This window comes from Lissotriton helveticus, chromosome 5_1 (assembly GCF_964261635.1).
Source record: "Lissotriton helveticus chromosome 5_1, aLisHel1.1, whole genome shotgun sequence".
Classification (NCBI taxonomy): Eukaryota; Metazoa; Chordata; class Amphibia; order Caudata; family Salamandridae; genus Lissotriton; species Lissotriton helveticus.
In genome coordinates, this window is record NC_136065.1 from 755,090,332 (window position 1) to 755,113,746 (window position 23,415).

Consider the following 23,415-nt stretch of genomic DNA (forward strand, 5'->3'; position numbering starts at 1 on the left):
AAATGTGACAGTTTGATAAACAGTTTACGAGTCACCCATAGATAATACATTCTTCAACAATATATAATGTCTCAGAATTTCCATTGAACATCTGGAAATAGATATATGCACCTTATAAATCTCCAGTTTGTATAAATAGTGTTCCTAGCACTAGGTGACAACTATTTGATGTCAGCATGTGCACAGAAATCCACAGGTGAAGAATGTATTGTAAATATTCACTTTAGTTTTTCTCATATATTTTGTTAAAAGGAGCTGGATGTGACCCCTTGGCTGCTAAGCCTTCCCTCCCCTAGAATGCAAAGTCCCCTTTTTAGGTCTCGCCTGAACCAATGCGCTTGCGCATTGCCCCAGCGAGATTATAGTAAGCGGTCCGAAAAGTCTACCAAAGCCGCGGATTACACAGTTTATGCGAGACAGGCGCGTGCACAACGCCAGCCACGTCACACACCACCATTTGTCCGTGCCTCGGCATCAAACTTCAAAGGCTGCCGCTCCCCCGCATCAGACTTCAAAGGAATGCGCTCCGGCTCCCGCGCCCCCCGGCACAGCACTGCCGAGAGCTTGTTTGCAATTCTATGCTCCTTTCTCATCTCCCTGGCCCCACCGCACTTCGAGGCATCCGCTTTTTTCCCCTCTCTCACCTTTATCTCCACCTTGGTGATAACTGTCCCTTTTTTTCTATCCTTCCCTCATCCACTTGCAGTCTCCGCCTCGCTCCTTCTACGTTTCTCCTTAGTCTCTCCACCATATTTTGCTTCTAGCAGGCTCATTCCTGTCCTCTCTCTCCAGCAGAACGTTCCATATCTCCCCACCCCCTTGCTCCCTCTCATTCCGCTTCAGGGACTTTCTTCTCAGTACTCACCCAGCTCAGAGACGTGTCCGGCCTTCACGCACTTCTTGCTCCAGCTCAGCACAGATTTGTTGCTCTCCAGACTCTGCAAGAGAAGCACAGGGCGGGCAGGCTTCTCTCATAACTCAAGCACTGTTGAGAACCACCACAATGCGAGCGCGAAGTGTGTGAGGGTGCTGGGGTGCTGGGGTGCTGTGCTGCTCGGTGAGTGCAGGCGCACTCTCTCATTACCCCACAGCTGGTCATCCGCAATTCTGTGGCCTACAGTGCTTTTCACGACCACTAACTAATGTTTACATTTCACATTTCCTCCGAGTCAGTGCGCAAATTTGCTTACAAAAAACCCCGCAAAGCTCACATGAAGTTCCCTACCCTCGCTGCCCCCCTCAATTGGCTCACGTGATCCATTCTCATCATGCAGAGTTGCTGGAGCATCCCTCGCACTCCTTTTATTTTTATTTTGGTTCAGAATCAACATGCCAGTGCGATGTGTGTGAGGTGGCGGGATGCTTTGCTGCTCGGTGATCCCACAGCTGGTCATCGGCACTTCTGTGGACAACAGTGTTTTTCTCAAGCACTACTGTTTACAATTTATGTTTCCTCCCAGCGTAGATAAAAAAAAAAGGTAAAGCTCGTGTGAGGTTGCCCATCCTCCCTCCCCCTCCGGCATCTCTCTGCTCATGTGATCCATTCCTGAGACAGAGCTGCAGGGTCGACTGTTAAGATTTGAACAGAGACTTTAAATGTTTGTTGGGACTCGTTTTCCCAGGCCGACGGGCAGGCTTCTTTCAACACAAGCACTGCTGAAAACTACCATGCTGCGTGTGCAATGTGTGTGAGGGGGCGTGGGTGCGGTGCTGCCCTCGTAATGGCTGCGTCAGACAGAGCTGCCGGAGATGCTACTTTAAGTTTGTTATGTTGCAGAAGCAGCAATGCTCTGTATACCAAGGGAGCTGTGCTTTTCGTGTTTGCATGCATTACAAAATTGGATGTACTTCCGTAAATAACTAATCATACACTCATAAGTGTTTTTTAAGCTCACAGAATGTCTTCAATTTCTATAGCCCTTAGTCCCGTCACTTTGTCCAGTTGTCCTTCTTCATCGGTACTACTCTTTATGTTGGTTGACCCAATCAGAAGCCACTATTTGCTGTGTGCTAATGCTGTAAACAATGGAAATATTGTAAGGCAGCAGTCCAGCCAAATCGTGAGGAGTGATGGTCGATGCATAATCCCAGGGGGTGTCGCCAGCCATTCCAAAGAGCAACTGTGAGTACCACCTGGTGGGTTTCATTTTGTTGTGCTATAACCGCTATATAACACCAAACTGGCATTATTAGTAGCAGTATATATCCCTGAGGCATGTTAGCATATTGCAGTGTCTCTGTGCTGAAGTCTATTGATTCAATATTTTGCTATGATTTGCTTGTAAAAGTAGGCAGAATTGCAACACACTTTTATTTGAAATATCGAACATATTGCAGTTACAGAGAGGGACTTAATTTGTACTATCTACCTCAGACTGGAAATGATGGAATCTGCTTGTGATACAGCAGATTATTGTAGTCTGATACCATATACAGAACATCTTTCTCGCTCTTTAATAAGGACTAGCAGCCCGCCCCAGCGTTGCCTGGGGCAGAAAGGGGCTGGGGGCAGTACACCCGCTCCCGTCCCGACTCCCTCCCGCCTGTCCCTCTGTGCACACCCGCTCCCGCCGCCTCGATTCCAATAAATTACCTGAGCTGCGATCTTCACTTCACCGCCGCTCCTCTTCGCCATGACGTGCCCGCGCTCCTCACTTCACACCGCAGCTCCATGTCTCTCCTCCTCGTCATCACGCACGTCCTCATCACGCACGTCGCGGCCAGCGCTACGTCACGGCCAGAGCAGCGTCGCGGCCGGCGCTACTTCCAGGGCACTACTTTGTTTTGAAACTTAATTTTTTTAATTTACTTTTTTTTTTTTATTTATATAGCCTATGTCCATCTACACACCCTGACAGTTTCATAGATGTATCGGGTGTGTAGATTGGCGCTGTGGTTCCCGAGTTTACCTGGCCAAAAGGTGCAAGTTCTCTCTTTATAATAGTAGTATAGATTATGGGTCATACTGTTTTTAGGTCTCGCCTGAGCCAATGCGCTTGCGCATTGCTCTGGCGAAATTATAGTAAGCGGAAAAGAACAGTCTACCAAAACGGCTGCGGATCACATACAGTTCATGTGATTTATGCGCGTGCACACATAATGCCAGCCATATAACACACTACCATTTGTCTGTGCCTCGGCATCAGACTTCAAAGGCTGAAGCTCCCCCGCCCACCCCTACCGCCAGAGCAATGCCGAGAGCTTGTTTCTGGATGAAAGTGAAAGCCTACCATGCTTGTTTACAGTAGCCTTGCTCCTCAAATGCGGTTGCTGTGTTGCCATCTCTCTTGGGACACTCCGCTTGAAAACACTCTACTTGCTAGCTGCAATGCTACATCCGCTATGCTTTACCTCTAGACACGTTGATCCCCCGCAGACTGTGCTGACTCTGCCCCCTCCTGATTCTGAAACTGACCAACGCAGTCACCATGCAGTCTCTTCTCTCTGTCTGATGATGTCTGTCCTGCCACCATTTACTTTGGACCCTCACACCTCCTCACCCTCACACCCCTCACATCCTCCATCTCACACCCCTCACACCCCCTCACTCACCCTAACTCACCCTCACAACCCTTTCACCCTCACCCCCTCACACCCCCACACGCTCACCCTCACCCCCTCACACCCCCACACGCTCACCCTCACACACCACATCACTCAGGAACACCACCACATCACTCAGGAACACCATCACATCACTCAGGGGCGCCACTCAGGAACACCACCACATCACTCGGGGACACCACCACATCACTCGGGGACACCACCACATCACTCGGGGGCACCACCACATCACTCGGGGGCACCACCACATCACTCGGGGGCACCACCACATCACTCGGGGGCACCACCACATCACTCTGGGACACCACCACATCACTCTGGGACACCACCACATCACTCTAATACACCACCACATCACTCTAATACACCACCACATCACTCTAATACACCACCACATCACTCAGCCCAACCACATCATCACTCAGCACTACAACAGCACTGTCCTTGCTTGCTACCAACAAGCATTGCCATAGCCAATAGGACTTGCATTAGGAAAGTGTAAGCTATTGGCTTTGTGAATAACAATGCTATTAATTTATATATTTTCAAACCCAACACATATTTAAAAAAATGTGGCATTTACAATACCAATAGCTCACACACTCCTAATGCGAGACCTATTGTATTGCAAATGCTAGTTGCTATTTGGGGTACTTTGCACATGTGTCTTCATAACTCTTTCCAAATAAGGTTTCACGCCAAATGTGCCCCCAATTTCTCTCCTCAGCCTCTTAAGGATGCTTAAAGGTACTCAGGGTTTGTAGATTGCCCAGGAGGGGACAGAGAAAAAAAAAGAAAACATTGGGGTTTCCCCACTGAAAAAAATCGGGGAAAGTGCTGCCTAAAAAAGCTATGTTTTTGTTTCTAAAAATGGAAGTCCAAGTACTGCAAAACTTTTGTTGGTGCCATATCCTCAGCTTTCAAAATGATAAGCAAATAGACATGTATGATAACAAATTCAAATGCTGTTTTTTGTTACAAAAGCAATATACCGTTATGTCCAACAGACCCTTCTGGTCGTGGTGATGTATAGGTTTTGTAGGTTCCCCAAAAACACGGGATACCCATAGGCCATAACTGAGCTGCACCTTACAATGAATTTTCATTGCGAACCAAGTATACAGGAATTCTAATGATACAATATAATGAATGAAACAAATGTATTTATGAAACGTACAGCAGATACTGAGATTAGGATCAGTGATTACTTGGATACCTCTGAATTTGGGTTACTCATACTATCATGTGAATCACAGGGCAAGGGGTCTTCTTTCTTCACACTGGCTTACATTTGAAAGCCACAAATGCAGGGAAATCCATCTGGTAATAACATGTGTTCTACTATTCTACTTTTCCACGTCCCCGGGTAATATTCTGGTACCTCACTTGTGTAAATGGGCCTAGTGCCTGTGACACGACCCTCCCTAAAACCCGACCTGAAGACTTTTCATTCAGCAGAATCCAAGCCTTTATTTGTTTTACATTGTGGATTTTGTGCCTTCTCTCAGTTACCACCCAGTGAAACCTACCATGCCCAGACAGTTCAGAAAATTAGACACCTAGAAGTGTCCAGGGTGTTGTACCTTGAGTGAACCTCACAAGATTTTGTTGCCCAGAAGCCCTTGCAAACCTGAAGCTTTTTTTAAAAATAACAAATTTCTCACATTGCTGTGAGGGAAAGTTCTGGGATTTGTGGGGCGTCACAAATTTCCAAACACTGAGCATTCCCCCAAATGTCACACACAAACAATCTGAAACCTTGGCAGCTATGACTCTCTGCTGATGCTGTCTGAAGGCAGTATGGTGCAGGAGAGGGTTGGGCTGTTGAGGCCCCTCTGCTGATACTGCCCGAAGGCGGAGGGGGGGGGGGGGGAGGCTGAGCTGCGGAGGCCTCTCTGCTGATGGTCTCTGTAGAATGGCAGGATGGGCCGGGCTGCCAATGCCTCTCGGCCGATGCCATCTGGGAGGGGGAGGCTGGCCTCGACTGTTGCGACCTCTCTCCTCACGCGGTCCGAGGAGAGGTTGGAAACACAACAGCGTGCAACGAATAATCATTTCTCAGCTGCTTTCCATGTCAGATGTGTATTATCCCCCGACACGTCATGCAGTGTCGGAAACAGAACACGGTGTATATTGACTGCGTCTTAACCTTTTGTCACAATAGCGCCTCGTTGGAACAAGCGCTTCCCTGTGCACACCAATGCTTGGCGCACACGGCCCTAGAGACAAACTCTATTTATAATCCAGCACAGAGCACCCCACTCATGGACATTGATACACTTGATACTTGATGGCCGCAGGGGGCGTCAGATCTGTTACTAGGAAAAGGGGCGATAATTAGCCCCTGCTGTGTCTTGCAGCCGCCAGTGAATATCGCTAACTAAGAAAACAGGAACATTAGTTAAGGACTAATAAGGCAGTTAAGAATAGAAAAAAATAAATGGAGAGGCACTTTGGCGTATGGAAGCGTGTGTTTGTTCCAAATAGTATGGGCTGCACGAGGGAGAGGCTCACTCAGGCGTCAGCAAATCCCTTACGCACGCAAGGTTATGCAGCATATCAATAGTGCCTTGTGGAGATAGGTTTAATTAAAGTGGGCAAATGTGGCTGGGAGTGGGCGCTTCACATTACAAGGGAGGAACAATGCTGCAGAAATCTCACATGTACAGGAGCGCATAAGTCATACTGAATGCGAAGAGCAGAGCTACCTTCCGGCTTCTCTGGTGGACGGGCTGAGGCAGTGTGGTCTGTCAAAACCGGCTGCCAGAGAGCTTGTGCAGCGATTTAATGAGCCTCGGGGTATTTCCGATTAGCTACAGCTGATTAGCTAAGGCTGGGCCAAGCAGAGAGGGTGGGCTATTAACCCATTCGGAGCCTCGCAGAGTCAAGTGAATTCAAGGGCTGTAGAGCAAGCGTGAAGAAAACAAGCTCTTGGCATTGCTGTGGGGGGGCGGGAGCGCATTGGTGGGGGAGCAGCAGCCTTTGATGTGCGAGTGGGAGGGAACACCATATAGGGTGTGATTAAGAAGTGAGCTCAAGCGCGCGCTGGGGAAGCGTCTCGCTTGAGTAACTCACATGCATTGGGGACAATCCTCGCTGGTTTCAAGAGCTGTTTTGCCCACTATACTCTCGCAGAACAACGCATGCGCGTTGGTTCAGCGAGACCTAAAAACACGCAAAGCGTATTGGCACCAGATCAGATCAGAAAATCTTTATTCGGTTTTTCAAACAGAGAAAACCATAAAAGTACAATAATACAATTTAAAAAGGTAATACACGGTAAAAACTAGATATACAACCATAAAATGCTCATGTGTTAAAATACATAATAATAACAGCAATCACAATGGAGCAAATATAATAATAGCAGCATTTATAAGTCGTTAAATCTCCCTACTATTTCTAAGTTTTAGGGCTGATTTTAAAAAGCCAATCAAATATTTAGTGCATTCCGGCTTTAACAGTTGCAAGTAACAAAGGGCTGGTCGGACCTGGGTAAAATTCTGTTTTTTTAAAAGGGGCTTTAAAAAGAACCTCCGGGGTACATCATATAGAGAGCAAATAAATTAAAAGTGCACCAGATCCTGCGGAGACTTACTGTCGCAGCCGCAGGATGGAAGAACTTGGCCTCTACAAGATCCCCTGGGAACAGTTAATAAAAAATGAAAATAGTCCAATTGGAACCTAGTTAGCAGAAACCGTTCATAGCCCGATATTGGCCATAAGTAAGGCTCCATTAAAGGTGTAGTTTTCAACATGACATATTTGCGAATACTGGGTTTATTTAATTCCACCTCCTCACGAATCATTTGTTGTGATAAAGAGAAGGTTTTTCTCACATACTCTACATCAGCAGATGTGATCGTATCTGGATTTTAAAAAAGTTCTAAACGCCCCAGTGCAAGAAAACAATCCTTTAAGTATTTCAACCACGGAATTTTAAGCATATAATCCATGGATAGTGCTTCCTTTAAAAGCCGGTGATTTAAGACCAAATCTTTATTAAGCCAACATTTTAACCAGAAGGTTAAAGGCCGTAGTGCTAGGGTATCACCAATAAAAGGTGTGCCAGTTTCTTCATGCACTATTAAGTTGGAAGTACCCTTTGGAACCCCCAACAGCTGTTTCAAAAAAATATTCTCTGCCACCACAATGTCGTCGGCTGCCACATACCCCCCGAGTTCGCTGCCATAGCTGCCTAGTGCCACACTTTTAGCCTGATATAACTTTAATAGTGCGGCAATAGGTCGCTTGCCCATATTCCTAGCAAAATTAAATATAGCTGCGTTTACCCGAGTTATCTCACTCCTTTTCCTTTGGAGTAGTGGTCTCCATTTTAGCTGGTCATCGAACAAAACTCCCAAGTAGAAGAATGTTCTAGTCATGGGGACCTTCTCCCTGTTAACCCTAAATGGGTACAGTTTCTTGTTACGCTGCCCCACATGCATTATATAGGATTTGGAGTTATTAATAGATAAATCACAGGCAGCCATAAAATTGTAAAAAGCGCTTAATAGGATTTGGAGACTCCTTGCGGTCCTGGCCATGAGTACAGCGTCGTCTGCGTATAATAAAACAGGCAAGCCCTTGCGGCCAACATAAGGATAATCAGCTCCAGTATTTAATAGATACTCCTCCAAGTCATTAATATATAAATTAAAAAGAAAAGGGGCCAGGATACAGCCCTGCCTTACACCCCTTTGGACACTAAAATCCCTCGACACCCTAAGGTCCTGCGAGTACCTCACATTGGCCTTTGTGTCCCGATGCAAGTCCCTCAAAAAGTTAACCAAAGAGGGCTCCACCCCCATGGCGCCCAAGGACTCCCAGAGTTTTCTCCGGTTGACACAGTCAAACGCGGAGGAAAGGTCCATGAACGCCATGTGGATGGTGCCCTGCCGGGCCATGGTGTATTTCCCGATTACCATGTACAGATTGCGGCATTGCGCCATTGTGGAGTGACCTGGCCGAAACCCATATTGGATTTTAGAAATGACCCTGTGTTCATCGGCCCAGGCTGTCAATCTGTTCAGGATTACTCCTCCCACCACCTTGACCACAGAGTCGATGAGTGAGATCGGCCTGTAACAGGTGGTACTATTACGGTCGCCTTTCTTGAATACTGCCACTATCGTAGAGGAAAGACTAATTTGAAGCGACGGTGAGGGCCAAAGAACTGTGGCACAGAAAACAACCAAATTTATGAGTAAATTTCAAACGAAAATGTCTTATGTTGGTCCGTTGTCCACTCAAACCCCAAAAAGGATCCACCGTCCAGAGATCCAGAAACTGACTAATGTTACTCCAATAATTTGAGGGAGTGGAATCCACTTCATGAAAAATATCACAGGGTCCAAAATTGTTGATTCCCAATGCTTTTCTTTTTATTCAAATATCAGTCACACATTGACGACAGTTTTCAAAATTAATTCCAATGTTCCAAGTAAATCAAAGATGATCAATGACATCAGACAGACAACGCGTTTCGTCAAATGACGAAAATCATCAGGGCTTTCAATTCGCTTCTCTATGACACTTCTCTTTATCCAGTTCACATCAAATCAATAAGCAACAGTACTTGAAATCTATGTACTATGTCTATTCAGCTGTACGCCCTCAGCCTCCCTTGTTCTTCCAATGTGTCCTCTAATGTACCCACTATAACAATCCACCGTTCACAACAAGTATTAACAGATCTCAAGGTGACTCAATATTTCCCTTTGTTACTGTATCTGCTCCCAAATCAACCAACTCTTCAATCAAGGTTCTGAGTCAATCCTATCGAATCATCTACGGGAAGTCTTTTCTTTCACGACATTGCTATGGTTTTTATTAACTTAATAAAGCCAAAAAAAGGAGTTCCATTGTGCTGTTGGTTAACAACAAACATCTGTTATTCAGGGCCAAGATGCCCTTCCAGTTGAATGTGCGCTTTACAAGCGATTTTGGAAGAGGGCGATGTATAAGGTGGCGAACTTGGGCACAGGGATGTAAGCCAATGCACAAGGAATACAGGTGAGGAGCAACATCAGGGTAGCGCGAGTATTGAAGGTTGTGGGATGTAATGAAAATGGTTTGGAAAGCACTGATGTTTGGACAGGATAGGTGTTTTACAATAAATGTACGTGGATTGTGAAATTAAACAGATTGCTTCATTCGGCTGGTCTTCATATTCATTAATAAGGGTAGGATTCGCGTTAGAGAGAATTAAGAGCTAGATTGGCAGCATCTGAATGAATCTTCAATAAAAGGGTTTAAAGAATATTGTTTGTATTATCATTAAAATCGAGTAGTGTTACCTCAAGAGCACTAGAGCCACGAACAATATGGGCCATAAATGAATACGTGTAACATATTTGTCACAAAAAAAGCTTCCTGTTCCAACTGCCCTCCTTTGACAGTCACACAAAGTCACAAACCATACTAGCCACACATTCAACGCAGGTGTCAAGTTGTCACTTTACTACGTCTCTAACCACGACGACATGACCTCACTTTCTTGAGACAAAAAGGATTTTGGGAACAACTAAATGGGAGGCCGATGGACAAATTTAAGCGGTAGAACTGTATTCTTCAAAAAAATGAAAATTGTACTATAAAAAATTGGTACTATATCTAAAAAAAAGTGAGTTTAAAACACAGACAGTGTCGCCCTCACCAGCAAGTATGACTTGATTTACCCCTTGCCTTTAGCTCACGCGCTACGTTTCCAGGCGGCCATTTCCCCCAACATATGCACAAACACTCACTACTCACCTCCCAGCAGCCCCTTCCTGTTGGCCACTTTATCAGCCAACGCCAGTTCTCTGGTGCTAGTGAGCGCGGGTTTTCCGTGGCGTCCACTCAGGAGATAAGCTACTCTAGCTTGTAATGTACTGCCTGAAGCCATTTTCAGCACGGCGGACAAGAGGTGATATAAGCTGAGAAAACGAAAAAGAGTAACGAAATACTTCCGCTCCAATATAAGAGAGCATTGGAAATTACACATGCAAGGCAGGATCGAGTGCTTTACACTAAGACTCGAGCTAGCTCCGGATTGGGTAACAGACAGCGGTTGCGGATTGGTTGTTTATAAAAAGAAAAAAAAGAGGCACCTCATTCCGTCGTTTCAAATTCCAGCTCCCTGTCTGTATGTGCACCCCCCTCGCGTGTGCGCATGAGTATCATCGCACACATGCGATACGCACACGGTGCACTTTGTCTTATTGCGTGTATTTTTTAGCTTCCCGGTGGTCTACCGTTTTAGTGCGCATGCGTGTAACTTTACGCATGCGCACTATGTGATTTTCATTCAATTCGGAGCTCCCCCTCTCCAGCGTTGCAAGCGATCGTGGAGAGTTAGCAGGTGACCACCAGCCGGTGAAAAGACTGTGTCACCTCCACACGCTGCGTCGACCATGCCCGGGCGTTTAACCAACCCTTTGAGAAGCCCAGCCAGAGGATGGTGGAGGCTGGTACAGGTGCTGCGCACTATGTAACTTCATTTGGAAGTTCCCCACTGCAGCGTTTCCCGTGGTCGTGAAGTGTGTTAGTTGGTTATAGAGCAAGTGGTCGAACTGGGCAGATCGGCAGGGCACGGCGTGCCCCTACTTTTTTTTAATTAAATAGATTGAGTTCCACATCTTTTTTTTATTTTAAAAAAGCGCTGCAGAAATAGCTAAGGCCTACAACTAACGCTTAACCGTCCCTGGCCGTTCGGGGTCCTGCCGGTGGGTAGAGAAGGAAAGGGACTCTGTCTGTCTTTTCCTTCCTGCTCACAGAAGACAAGGACAGTTTCCACTTCTCCTAAGTTGCCCCCCTCAAACCTTTCATTCATTCTATGCCATACATTTCTTGCTTGCTATCAGGGCCCGAGTCGGGGGTACCACGCGGGTGGACGGCGTCCCCCCCACTTATTTTACCGGGTGGACGCCGTCCGCCCTGCAGAAAAGCTGGACTTCACTCTTTGGCCTCTGGCAGCTCGACAGCCTGGCAATTAGAACGCCGAGCCGTGAAATCCGCCGATGCGTAATTACAGGTGAGGCGTTTTATTGGGAAACAAACCAACAGCCTCTTCCAAACAGTGGTAATATGTTTTTGTGTAATTGTTTGTGACGGTTTTTCAGCTGATCTGCCCTGCGTTTCAACTTGGCACCAGGCCTCAGACGTGTGGGGTGCGGCAGGTTGCAGACTCATCTAAAGGCATATGAATACCCCGTGACATCACTTCCGGTGACTGCGTCCCCCCACTTCTTTTTTCAGGACTTGTGCCCTGCTTGCTATTATACTGATAAATCCCGAAGAACAACATTGAAGCCAGAGATATGCACTAGTTCATGACTGTTAAATGTGCACACAATTGTAACCTCTGATATGTTTTTTCATCAAAACCCTCTCACAGCGCCTCCTGAAATTTCGAAAATACTTAAGACCTTCACTTTCATACTGGGGATTGGATGAAAGATTGCCTGCTATACCTAGTCAATCAAATAATAATAACGTTATTTGATCTTAACACCTTCAGTGCTTAGGACGGCCCTCTGCCGTCACACGTCACGGTGGGCGTGTTCTAATGACGGCCGGGGACGTCTAAACCCACCCGCTCATTAATTCTCCTTCTGTGCGGGAGAATTATCGCAGCACGCAAGGGGCTAAACATTAAGATCATAAAAGTACAAGGAAAATACATTTATCATAATTAATACTTAAAATACATCACCAACCATCATAAAGTGCTTTGTACAAAAAAAGCAGCATACCATGTAAAGCTGCTAAACAGTGCCATTTGTAAAGAATACCATTACATTAGGTACAATACATCAAATTGTCCAATAGCTCATTAAAATACTTATAAGAACTTGGGATACTAATCACCCAGCAGCATATGTTTATAAAGTACTTCGCAATACAGTGTACATTAAGGTGCAATCTATTATCTCATTGACCTCCTTTTAGATAAAGCCAAGCATAAATACGATGCAACACAGTAAATAACATATGGATTTGGAAGTGTTTGGATAAAAAAACAGGGCTGGGAGGCATTGAATACATTTATATTTTAACAGCAGTGGGCGAAAATACTTTTTCCGAAAGCTGGAATAAAATTTACAGAAAAATATTAAATGTAAGTTAGATTGAGGAGATATATTATCACAGGGGCAAACTGGAAATTTATTTACTGAGTACATCCCTGATGGATAAGCTAACATACAAGGGATAACATTTAATCTAAGCCTTAACAAAACAAATCTATGTCGGGGATTTGTGACAAATGCCAAGTATGAGTTCATTTCTCCTGAAATAAACGGAAGGGTTAGGTATAATGCCACCGTAGTTTTGTCAACATTTAATATCTCTTTCCTTTCCTCTATATTCTTTGGCACATGTTTTAATTACAGTTTTTGATATGCCCTTACATGCATGTGGGTCAGAGTAAAGGGTCTCTAAGCCCAGCTTTACCTGTATGTCTTTTACATAACGTAACCATGGGACATGGGACATGATTTACCTTAAAAAGAGATATACAATCTTGAATAATAGTCCCACTGTATCGCTGGTCCAGATTGAATGCCAGAGTATAACCGGAGCTATAAAGGTCAAATCAGATATAAATGGGACTAGTAGTTCCTGGTACATAATATAATAACAACTTTTAGGGATGGAAAATGGCTATCTTCCTTTTGTTGTAGCGAATCAACTTTAGCTATACCACATATCCCTGCGCCATATGATGCAGAAGCGATGGCTCTGGCGCCATAGATTTTTTTAATTGGATCAAGTGGTTTTGTGCCCAATTTCCTTGTAAGGATCGAATAGCCATAGCATTGTTTTCTAAGGCATTACATCTATCTCCACCATATTCTTCTAAGTCCCTTCACTATTAAAAGGTACCCCCAGATATAAAAAAGTCAGCATATAGTAATATGGGAAGCTGTTTCTTATTTACCCTAGGTACATCAGTGACATCCGCAATTAATGCTGACTAGCCCATTTGTATGCATAGAAAATAAAAGAGGAGCTATGACACAGCCTTGCCTAACCCGACGGATTGCGAAGGCTCTTGTACATTCGCCCTGAGAACCATATCTCACACACGCCGCAGACTGGGAGTATAGCTGTCTGATAAAAAATATTATATTTTCCTCCACTCCCACCTCGTTTAAAATAAACCATAATTTTCCATGTGAAACGGAGTCGAATGCAGCTGAAAGATCCATAAAAGCCATACAAATATTACCATCTTTAGTATATTTCGCCGTAATTAAATTCAAGTTTAAACACTGGTCTAATGTCCCCATCCCTTTTTTAAAACCGTATTGAGTAGAGATCAAAATATTTTTTTCAGGAGCCCATTTCTCAAGTCTGTTTAGTAGTAGGCGGCCCATTAATTTACAGGTGCTATCTATAAAAGCAATCGCCCAATAATTCTTAGGCAACGCTTTATCTCCTTTTTAGGTTTCGACCTGGCCGTAGCTCTGCGAAGCAGGGCTACGTCCAGGCGAAAGCTATTGTTTACATTATGGGGACTTGAATCCGCCCCTTCTTCCATTGGCTAGCTCCATAAATGGAGGCTAGCCATTGGAAGACAGCGTTGTCAATCAGTCTTTCCCAGTGAGAATGCGATTCGGGGGCGTTTCTGGGTCTTTTTTTAAGCCCCACCCTCTCCTCTTCCCATTGGCTGGAATGTTACCTTCCAGCCAATGGGAAGGGGAGAGCACGAAAAACACGCCCCCGAATCCCTACACGCACTCCCATCCCACCCCCGTCCATTCATTCCCATGTCCTCGCCCTCCCTCTCTCCCTTGGCCTTGTTTTTTTAGCCGTCTCTCTAGCCCGCCCACTGTCCGTGCCTCCTCCCTCCCGCCCACCCACTGTCCGTGTTCGATGCCTTCGGGTAAAGTCCGCTATATAAATATGCATAAATAAAAGAAATAAATAAAATCCCCCTCCCTCCCGTTGTCCTGCCTTCTCCCTCCCGCCCACTGTCCGTGCCTCCTCCCTCCCACTGTCCGTGTTCGATGCCTTCGGGTAAAGTCCGCGCTATATAAATATGCATAAATAAAAGAAATAAATAAAATCCCCCTCCCTCCCGTTGTCCTGCCTTCTCCCTCCCGCCCGCCCACTGTCCGTGCCTCCTCCCTCCCGCCCGCCCACTGTCCGTGTTCGATGCCTTCGGGTAAAGTCCACGCTATATAAATATGCATAAATAAAATAAATAAATAAAATACCCCTCCCTCCCGTTGTCCTGCCTTCTCCCTCCCGCCCACTGTCCGTGCCTCCTCCCTCCCGCCCGCTGTCTGTGATGCTGTGAGGAGAGGGGAAGGTGTGTGGGAGGGGCAGGTGCGAGACGGCGCGTGCCGTGCCTGTAAAGAGGAGCGTGGTGCGCGAGACCGGGGGACATGCACTTCTCCATCCCAGAGACCGAGACCCGCAGCGGGGAGGGCGGGTCCTCCTACGTGGTGAGTGATTGGGTCCCTGAGGGCGCCCCGCGCCTCTCACCCCTCTGCTTTACTCTGCCCTTCTCACCCCACCTACCTCTGGCTGTCCCGCTGTCTGTCTCGCTGTCTGTTTGCGGGTGTTGTCACCCTCTCCTCCTGTGTCTAGCTGGCGGTGCTCCTTTTGATTATCCTGCATCTCTCGTGCCTGTCACCCCTCTTCTTACCCCGCCCCCCATCATGCCGGTACATGAGCATCCTCCTGTCTGTACCCCCACCCCCCCTCTGCAGGGCCAGTCTCCCCTTCTGCCTACAATAGACTAGAGTCGACTCTGCACTGGTTTGCTGCACATTATCCACGATGCTGAGCAGCGTGACTAAAGAAAAGAAAACATGTTTCTGGGTGCAAACACCATGCATGTACTCGCCTACAAAATGACACAATCACTTTCTATTTCTTTAGTTCCGGATCCAAGTTGGGTCGGTCACTAAATAAAACAAAAATGCATAAAATCAAGATTTGAGTTTGGGAGGCTGAAGCAGTGAAGGTGACGGCAACACTGGGGACAGGAGGAGAGGCAATAACACAAGGGGCAAGCCTCATGGGGCGGTGGGGGTGCAGGGAGGCAAAACGGAGGGCGCAGTGTGAATAAGCAAAGTGGAGGGCGCGTGCGGGGAGGACAGCACAAGATACGTTGAGAGCAAAGTGGAGCATCTGAGAGTAAACCGGGGAAAGAACAGCATTGAGCGGGTATGAGAGAAGCACACGGGCAAGACCGCAAAGGGGGGGAGGTACAGAAGGCTTGTACATCATGGAGTGGGCGGCGTTAAGCACATGAGTGACAGAGAGCAACACCAAGTGCAAGAAGAGAGAAGCACATGAGTGAGACAGCTGGGAAATACACGCATTCTCATGGAGTGTGAAACTCAAATCAAACAAGCATTTGTAATGCAAAAGGTATCGCATTTACGCGAGTTTAAGCTATTGGCATTGTATGGCAATGCCTTTTATTTAGGTTTTAAAACCAAAACAAAAATGAAAGGCATTATTTGCAATGTCAATAGCGCAAACTCGCGTAAATACGAAACCTATTGCATTGCAGATGCTTGTTAAAATATTGGTACAATTACTGTAGTTTTCCAGGAGTCGGGAAGTGCACCTTTAGCTATAGCATTAAAAACATTAGTTAAAAATGGCGGTCAAAGTCCCAACGGTTCAAAAAAGAAATCAATCGGAGCACCATTGGGACCTGGGGCCTTTGCTCTACTACATTGTTTTTTTTAAAGGTATACTAATTTGTTTATTGTATAGTTAATAAAAAATGTAACAATTTACAGAAAACGACATTCAGCAAACATTAGTTTAAAACAAGTTTACAACTTTCATTTCTTGAACTCAGCATAAGACGTATAAAAGCAATTCATAAGTCAGTATTTACATATTTCACAATGTTAATAAGAGACGTCCATCTGTCTTCTAACCACACGTCTGAAGGATCTGAAATGTCAATTTTATTTTTTCACCTTCATCCCAATTGAGATTATCTCATTAAGGACTCGCTTGCTTTCAATAATTTTTCGTGAGCTTGCAAAAACTTTATCATTGTACAATCCATTTGAGGGTCAGTTGGATCCAGGCCTCCAATAATGGCGGTTCTACATGAACGTATTCTCCTGTCCAGGAAGACTTTCTTCAGAAAGGTGACACGCTCAGGTTGCAGCTTCTTGCAATGGCATATTAGAGGAATTAAGTCTTCCTTTTCGTAACCACAGAGATGGCATTCTTTTGACTCAATATGCCTCCAAGATGGTTCGTCGGCTAAAGTTGGAAATTTGCCAAAATGCAATACCGTTAGTTGTTTTTTAATATAAATAGAGAACGTAGTGTCTAGGTAGGCCGCCGGTTTAAGAGTTTTCTAGTTGTTAATCACAGTCCAAGAATGGAACAATGGGAGAAAATACCTTTATCTGTTAACAACGAATGAAGTTTTGCAGCTCTTGTCAAGAACCGCCGCTCTTCGGGATCCGTGTGATGCTCAAAAGGTCCACCTCCGGACCTCCCCGGGCTTGGTTCTTATAGATATCCTAAGCCTAGAGGTGGTCCGGCGAGGGAAAAATATGAAAGGGCGGGATGGTGCGACCTTTGGGGAACCAACCTGGAAGACAAAGGAATAGCCTGTTATAAACACTCAGGGGCGTAATCCTAACTATATATTATACTGGTAGAATCAGACCCGTACCTTGCTAAGAGGATGCTTGGGAAGAACCTTTCTGCCACCTGATGCTCTCCTCCGGTGAAACCGCCCCTAAATGATTCCTATAAGTACAGAAGAATAGCATTAATACTCCCTCTCTCCCATTGAGGCGGTTCTACTCTAACACCCCCTTCCCAGTACCTACCAGAGACGCACACGGTAAGAACACCATAGAACCGTCAGGTGGCACTGAACCAAGTCTTAGCGTCAGGCAAACAATAAGGCTTCCCCACTTCTGTTAACTGCACAGAAGCTCAATCCAGTATTTAGAGTATATGCACCAGAGCCCCGCAAAGAAAGAAAGTAATATAACTGAAAGAAAAACGAGGAGGCACCTCGGAGGATAGGACCAACTCGCCTTACCCCAACACCTCCGGAGTCAACAGTACCCTGGGCTCCACTGTGTGGTGGTTGTGTAGTCTCCTCCCGAAGATTGAAGCACCTCCTCGCTAGAGACTGCTTTTCCACCGGCCAGAACCCTCCGGCTTCTGTGTCTTCGCTTTAAGACCAGCGAAGCACCACAGCGTTACATCAACCCCCCATGTCAATCCTCGGCACCAAGTCCAAACAGATCCAGATGAGGCTGTGTCTTCGCGCTATCACGAGCAGCGAAGCACCACAGCGTTACTTCAGCCTCGCTGCCGCTTCTCGGCACAAAGTTCAAAACGTTTCCCGAGGAGGCTGTGTCTTCGCGTTGCCCCAAACTGCGAAGCACCACAGCACCTCCTCCGCGCATCAGCCGACACGCTTCCAAACACAACTGCAGAGCCGGCAGGAACTGTCTCCTCGACTCTGAGGCACGTCAGCCGGTCCGCCTCGCTTCCCAGCACTAACGAGCACCGGCTGCAATAGGGTCCCAGATGCAAGTGTCCGTGTCTTCGCTGAAGCCTCAGCGAAGCACCACGGAATAACTAACCTAACGGGCAGCCGCACCGCTAATGGACCAGGAACCAGCAACAATCCGATACAACCCGACCGCCGGGTTTGCAGCATCTTTAAAGGTCCCGCCTACCGGCCCCAAGGACTTCTGGGATCTGTAGTCCAATTTTAGGCAGGCGCTTATTCCGGGGTTTCAGACCCTGACAGCTCTAGTTAATGCCAGCTTAAATGATAAAAAAGGCATATTTTTATTCCAAAGGTTAGAAGAACATGTTGCCTCCAATGCTCTGGTCAAAAATTTGTTGACCTGCGATTTTTTTGGCGTTTCCAATTCCAGCCATAAGAATGCATTGAGGTTGTTTTCACTAGCGCTTTGCTTGATTCGATACCACACCTTTATATATGTATAAAGTCTACCCTGTGATTCGTTCATTAAACCAAATTCTAATCGCATTTGCGCAGGTGAGGGAGACCTGGGAATTTGAAGAACCTTTTTTATAAATTTTTGTTATTAATTTGTTAAGAATTTCCGAGTCTTTTCCGTGCATGGCTGTGCTGGCATATGATAAGGTTGGCAGTGCTTTGCCTGAGATAATCGTCAGGAGTGGCCTCAGGGATGGCCCTTCCAACTTCTTTGCCAATGAGCTAAATGCAAATATTAAGGCCCCCGTTCTCTGTGTCATGTAATTTTTCTGATCTTGTAGGGATAACTTGTCGTCTATGTAGTAACCCAAGTACTTATAACTGGATACTTTTTCTAGTTGTTTGCCTTCTAGCCAGATGTTGTGTTGTGAGACCTGTCGAGTGGTAAAAAGCATTGTTTTTGTTTTAGATGAGTTAAGTTCCTACTTATTTATAGACAGGAAATCTGAAAGTTCAGTTAGGAGCCTCGTCAAACCAACTTTAGTTAAGCTCAATAGCACATTGTCATCTGCATAGGCAAGGTGAGAGAGTTTTAACTTGCCTAATTTCGGGTAATGTGAGCTGGTACTATCAAGTTTTCCAGAGAGATCTGATATAAATAGATTAAATAGGTGCGGGACCAGTACGCACCCCTGTTTTAAGCCAATAGTTGTATACACTTTTCTTGATATTCTAACACCTTCCCCAAGTTTTACTTGAGTCCAGGTATCTGTATAGAATAATAACAAACCCCTCAGTATCCTCTCTGGTATTTCCCATGCTTTCAACTTTGCCCACAGCAGATTCCGGTCCACGCTGTCAAAAGCAGATTTTAAATCTATGAAACACAGATGCAAGTCCTGTTTCCCGCGCTTACTTTTTTCTGCTACCATTGTAATTGATAAGATGTTTGAGATAGTTCCAATCCCTTTTCAAAAGCCTGTTTGATTGATTGGGATCAGATTACTTTCCCCAGACCAATTGACCAGATCTTCCAGAAGTAATGAAGCAAAATATTTAGCTTCTACATCCTGTAGGGCAATTAGCCTACAATTAGTTGGATTTGTTCTATCTCCTCCTTTATAAATGGGGGTTATAATTGATCCTTGCCAGCTGTCAGGTATTTGATTGTTAGTCTCTACATCTGCGTAAAGTTTCTCTAAATGTGAGCTCCAGTATTCAGAGCTTGTTTGTAGATCGCTTGTGGAATGCCATTCGGACCTGGGGCCCCATCACTTTTACCTTTATTGATTGTGTTTGCTATATCCTCGGCTGAATAGGTAACGTGATTTACTACTGGCATAGATAATTGGATCAGGTCTGTTGATAGAAATTGACAGCTGCCTTCTTCTACTAATTTTAGTTTATTTGAAATTTCAGATGTTAGTTGCTTGCGTTGAACGTTTGGTGAGTTCTGTTTAAATTTCTGCAAAAGGAAGTTGACCCATTCCGCCTCCTGAACGTTTGACGTTAGGATGTTTCGATGCCTAGTCAATTGATTTATTGTATTCCAAAATGTATTTGAGTTTGGATGCCTAATGCTGAATATCAGTTTATTCCAAAAGTTCTCTGTTTTCCCTTTTTTGAATTTCCAAATCTTCTTTTTGTATTGTTTTCTTTGTAGGTGAAATGTCTCCAGTAGTGTCCCTTCTGTGTTTTTTGATTGTAACTTCTTTTGTGTTCTCCTTAAGGCCTTTTTTAGGTCTCAGCCTGCGTAGGCTGCGCTTGCGCAGTCTCGCCGGCGAGATCTTATGTTTTTTAGTGTGGGCTTAAATACGCCCCTCTTCTCCATTGGCTGGCTTCCTAAACGGAGGCCAGCCATTGGAGGAGAGGGGCGTCTGTCCATTTAAGCCCCGCGTTTTTCGGATTGGGGGTGTGTTTTTTCCGGTCCTTTCTCTCCGTGACGTCATCTAATCAAAACACGCCCCCAATCCAAAAAAACACGGGCTGTAAACAACGCACATCCTTCGGGCCAGAGGAAACCAGAACTTCCAGAAAGCCATGCTCGAGGTCAGTACCTGGATGGCCTTGAACTGTCTTAGGCTTAACTCGGACAAGACCGAGATCATGACCTTCGGAAAACTCTCTCCTGAATGGTCTCTCGGTTGGTGGCCAGATAAGCTTGGCCATCCACCTGTCCCAGTGGAAAAAGCCAGAAACTTGGGAGTGATTTTCGACAACAAGCTGGTCTTCGACCTCCATGTTAATAAGGTTGTGTCATCTTCTTTCTACATCTTGAAAAAGATTAAGAAGCTGCTACCTTATCTCCCTCCGTCAGCCGGGAAGACTTTGGTCTCTACCTTAGTCTTCTCAAAAATAGATTACGGGAATGCTCTCTTTCTCCACACTCAGAAGCGTGTCATCACGAAGCTGCAATCTATTCAGAACGCGGCTGCTAGGATTCTTCTTAACATCCCTCGCCGCAAATCCACCACCTCTGCTATCCGCCAGCTTCACTGGCTGAGAGTTGAGAGCCGTGTTAAATTTAAGGCCCTCTGTATTGCCTATAAGGCCTTACATGGCGCAGGACCCAGATTCCTGATCGAAGCTTTTCAGCTCTATACCCCCAGAAGGCACCTTAGATCGGCCAATGCCAGTCTTTTGCAGGTGCCACGTACAAGATCAGTCACCTGGGGTGATAGGCGCTTTTTGGTGGCCACTCCAAAACTTTGGAACCTTCTGCCAACTGCCATAAAAGCTGCTCCGAATCTGATTAGCTTCCGTAGGCTCCTGAAAACATGGTTGTTTAACCAGTGAGAAGACGGTAGGATGATGAACTTTGTTGCTCCACAGCGCCGAGACACCTTCGGGTATTTGTTGCGCTATAAAAGTTGCGTAAAAAAAAAAAAAAAAAAAAAAAAAAAACCACTGAAATCTGGACAGAACGCCAGGCGCAATCTTGGGCCTGCCACAGGGTGGTGCTGCAGGCCCTTTTATGGAGATAATCTCTGCACGCAGGTACCCGTTTAATAAAGCCGCCGGGAACTAACAAGAGGCCGGGGACCGTTTTAACGGACCTATATTGGAGTCACCACATTACTAATATTCATACATTTTGCTTATAGAATAGTACTGAGGGAAAGTAATTGGCCTGGCTTACTGCGCGTACAAGAGAGAGACGGAGTTTGGGTCTGGCTGCAGTCTCGAGTACTCACCCTCTTGCGGTTCTTGTGCAGGGAGGAGTCGTGCAGGTTGGACAGGCAGCCCTCTCCCAGGATGGTGCGCACATAGGCCGGCCACTGCACCGACACCAGCTTGTGCTCCCCGAGCAGGATCGCCTTCACGTTCTCCGCTCCCATCACGCGCACCGTGGGTCTTTCAAACAGGTCCTCACTCAGTGTGCAAGTAACCTGATCCCCTGACGCGCTCCACAGAATCTTCCCTGTGTTTCCACTTGTTACCATGCACTCATGGGGTGACCTACCACATGTGGTGGGGCCTGTCCTGCTACCCTTCGCCCTATAAACTCTCAGGGGAGCTGCACGTCGGTGTTTACAGGCAGACTCTCATGCTACGTCACCCCCCAGGGCCGAGGGTGTGGAGACGGCGCGTACGGGTCCCCGGAGCCTGGCGCGTGGCTCTGCGCGTCACGTGCCTCGGGAGGTGAAGGCTGCCGGCGGGAATGGCCTTCTCTTCTCGAGGCAGGGTCAGACCTGAAGTGAAATGAGACCCCATATGCCCTGGTATAACCTCCTAACCAGACATCGTGTTGACTTCATTTGCCGCACGTTCCTGTTAATGGACGTGCTGAGAAGCCATCTGCGCGTGTATCCTCTTCAGGCCAAGCAAGATAGGATACTTACTGTATTCAATACTTTATACAGACCTTTATATACACTTCCCTAAGGAAAAGCTGTGAAAACTACATATACAATGTTGCATATTTTACGGTACATTTCACCCTTCCTGAATTCTCGGCCCCTGAATTGAGAGAAGTTTCTCCACCATTGTAGAGGTAAATGTGCATTAAAACCTCTCGATTACGACCTCTCTGACCCCCCGCCCGCTTGTTAACGGTACTCGGACGAAGATGCAGGGTAATTCCATGTCACCCTCCGAAACACACACTTTTTATTAGCCTATTTTAGATTATCACATTGCCTCAATTCTTTCGTTGATACATTTCTGCCTGCACACATTCTAGGACACTGGTTCATACTATTGATGGTTTTGTTTTGAGGTGACCATAAAAAGCCTCTAAGTTCTTTTTCAATGGACACTTGCGTATATATTCAGGTTATTCATGGTTGGGTGTGAGTTTATTGTGTAGCAAAATGTACAATGTTAGTTGCCGCACTGGGGATTCCTTGGTGTGCCCCAGTGTCTCGAATTTGGCTTGTAGCATCTCTTGAGCATGAAAGTGATACAGGAAGAGATTTGGAGACAGTTGCAACCTGTGGGTATGTGCTGCTTTTCATTTTCTTGAGTTAACATTGAAAGTGTGTGTTGGACAACCTACAGGTTTTTAGGTCTCAGCCTGCGTAGGCGTGCATTACCTTACACACAGCGCAGGTGCACACTTTTTGTCTTCGAATAGGTTTTTAAATATTTAGAGTATCTATGTATCTGGTGAGCAATGCAATGCTTGGCTTTCAAAGATAACCAATAGAGCCGGTCTCTGCCTGAAAGTCGCAGCATCTAGTCGGTTTCGGAGGATTGTTGTGGTTCACAAATTCACAATTGTTATTCCTCGTCCCCATACATAAATATTGTAACTGTATTTATATAGCGCCATTTACCCCCTGACGAGGCTTGAAAACCATTTAACAAGTAGCACACTACTTCTGATGAACCCAAATGATTAGTGGTGTATTAGTGTAGGGAAATATACGTTGTTACTTTGGACGGTGGACATGTGAGTCCCTTAGTTGGAATAGGATAAAGGAGGGGAGCGTCTAGAT

The 23,415-nt window shown here is 45.8% G+C and overlaps 1 protein-coding gene and 1 long non-coding RNA gene across 2 annotated transcripts in view; one reads left to right on the forward strand and one right to left on the reverse strand.

Moving 5' to 3' along the window:
* Positions 1-10,635, reverse strand: part of CHCHD1 (coiled-coil-helix-coiled-coil-helix domain containing 1) — a 100,744-nt gene extending 90,109 nt beyond the window's left edge. The window contains 2 exon segments of the mRNA XM_078643227.1: positions 10,321-10,456; positions 10,458-10,635. Of these exon segments, the coding sequence (XP_078499353.1) occupies positions 10,321-10,456; positions 10,458-10,538 (217 nt within the window). The 5' untranslated portion in view covers positions 10,539-10,635.
* A 253-nt stretch (positions 10,636-10,888) lies between these two features.
* Positions 10,889-23,415, forward strand: part of LOC144753366 (uncharacterized) — a 108,271-nt gene continuing 95,744 nt past the window's right edge. Inside the window, exon 1 of the long non-coding RNA XR_013594318.1 lies at positions 10,889-11,024. This is a non-coding gene — a long non-coding RNA (uncharacterized LOC144753366). The remainder of the gene's footprint in view (positions 11,025-23,415) is intronic.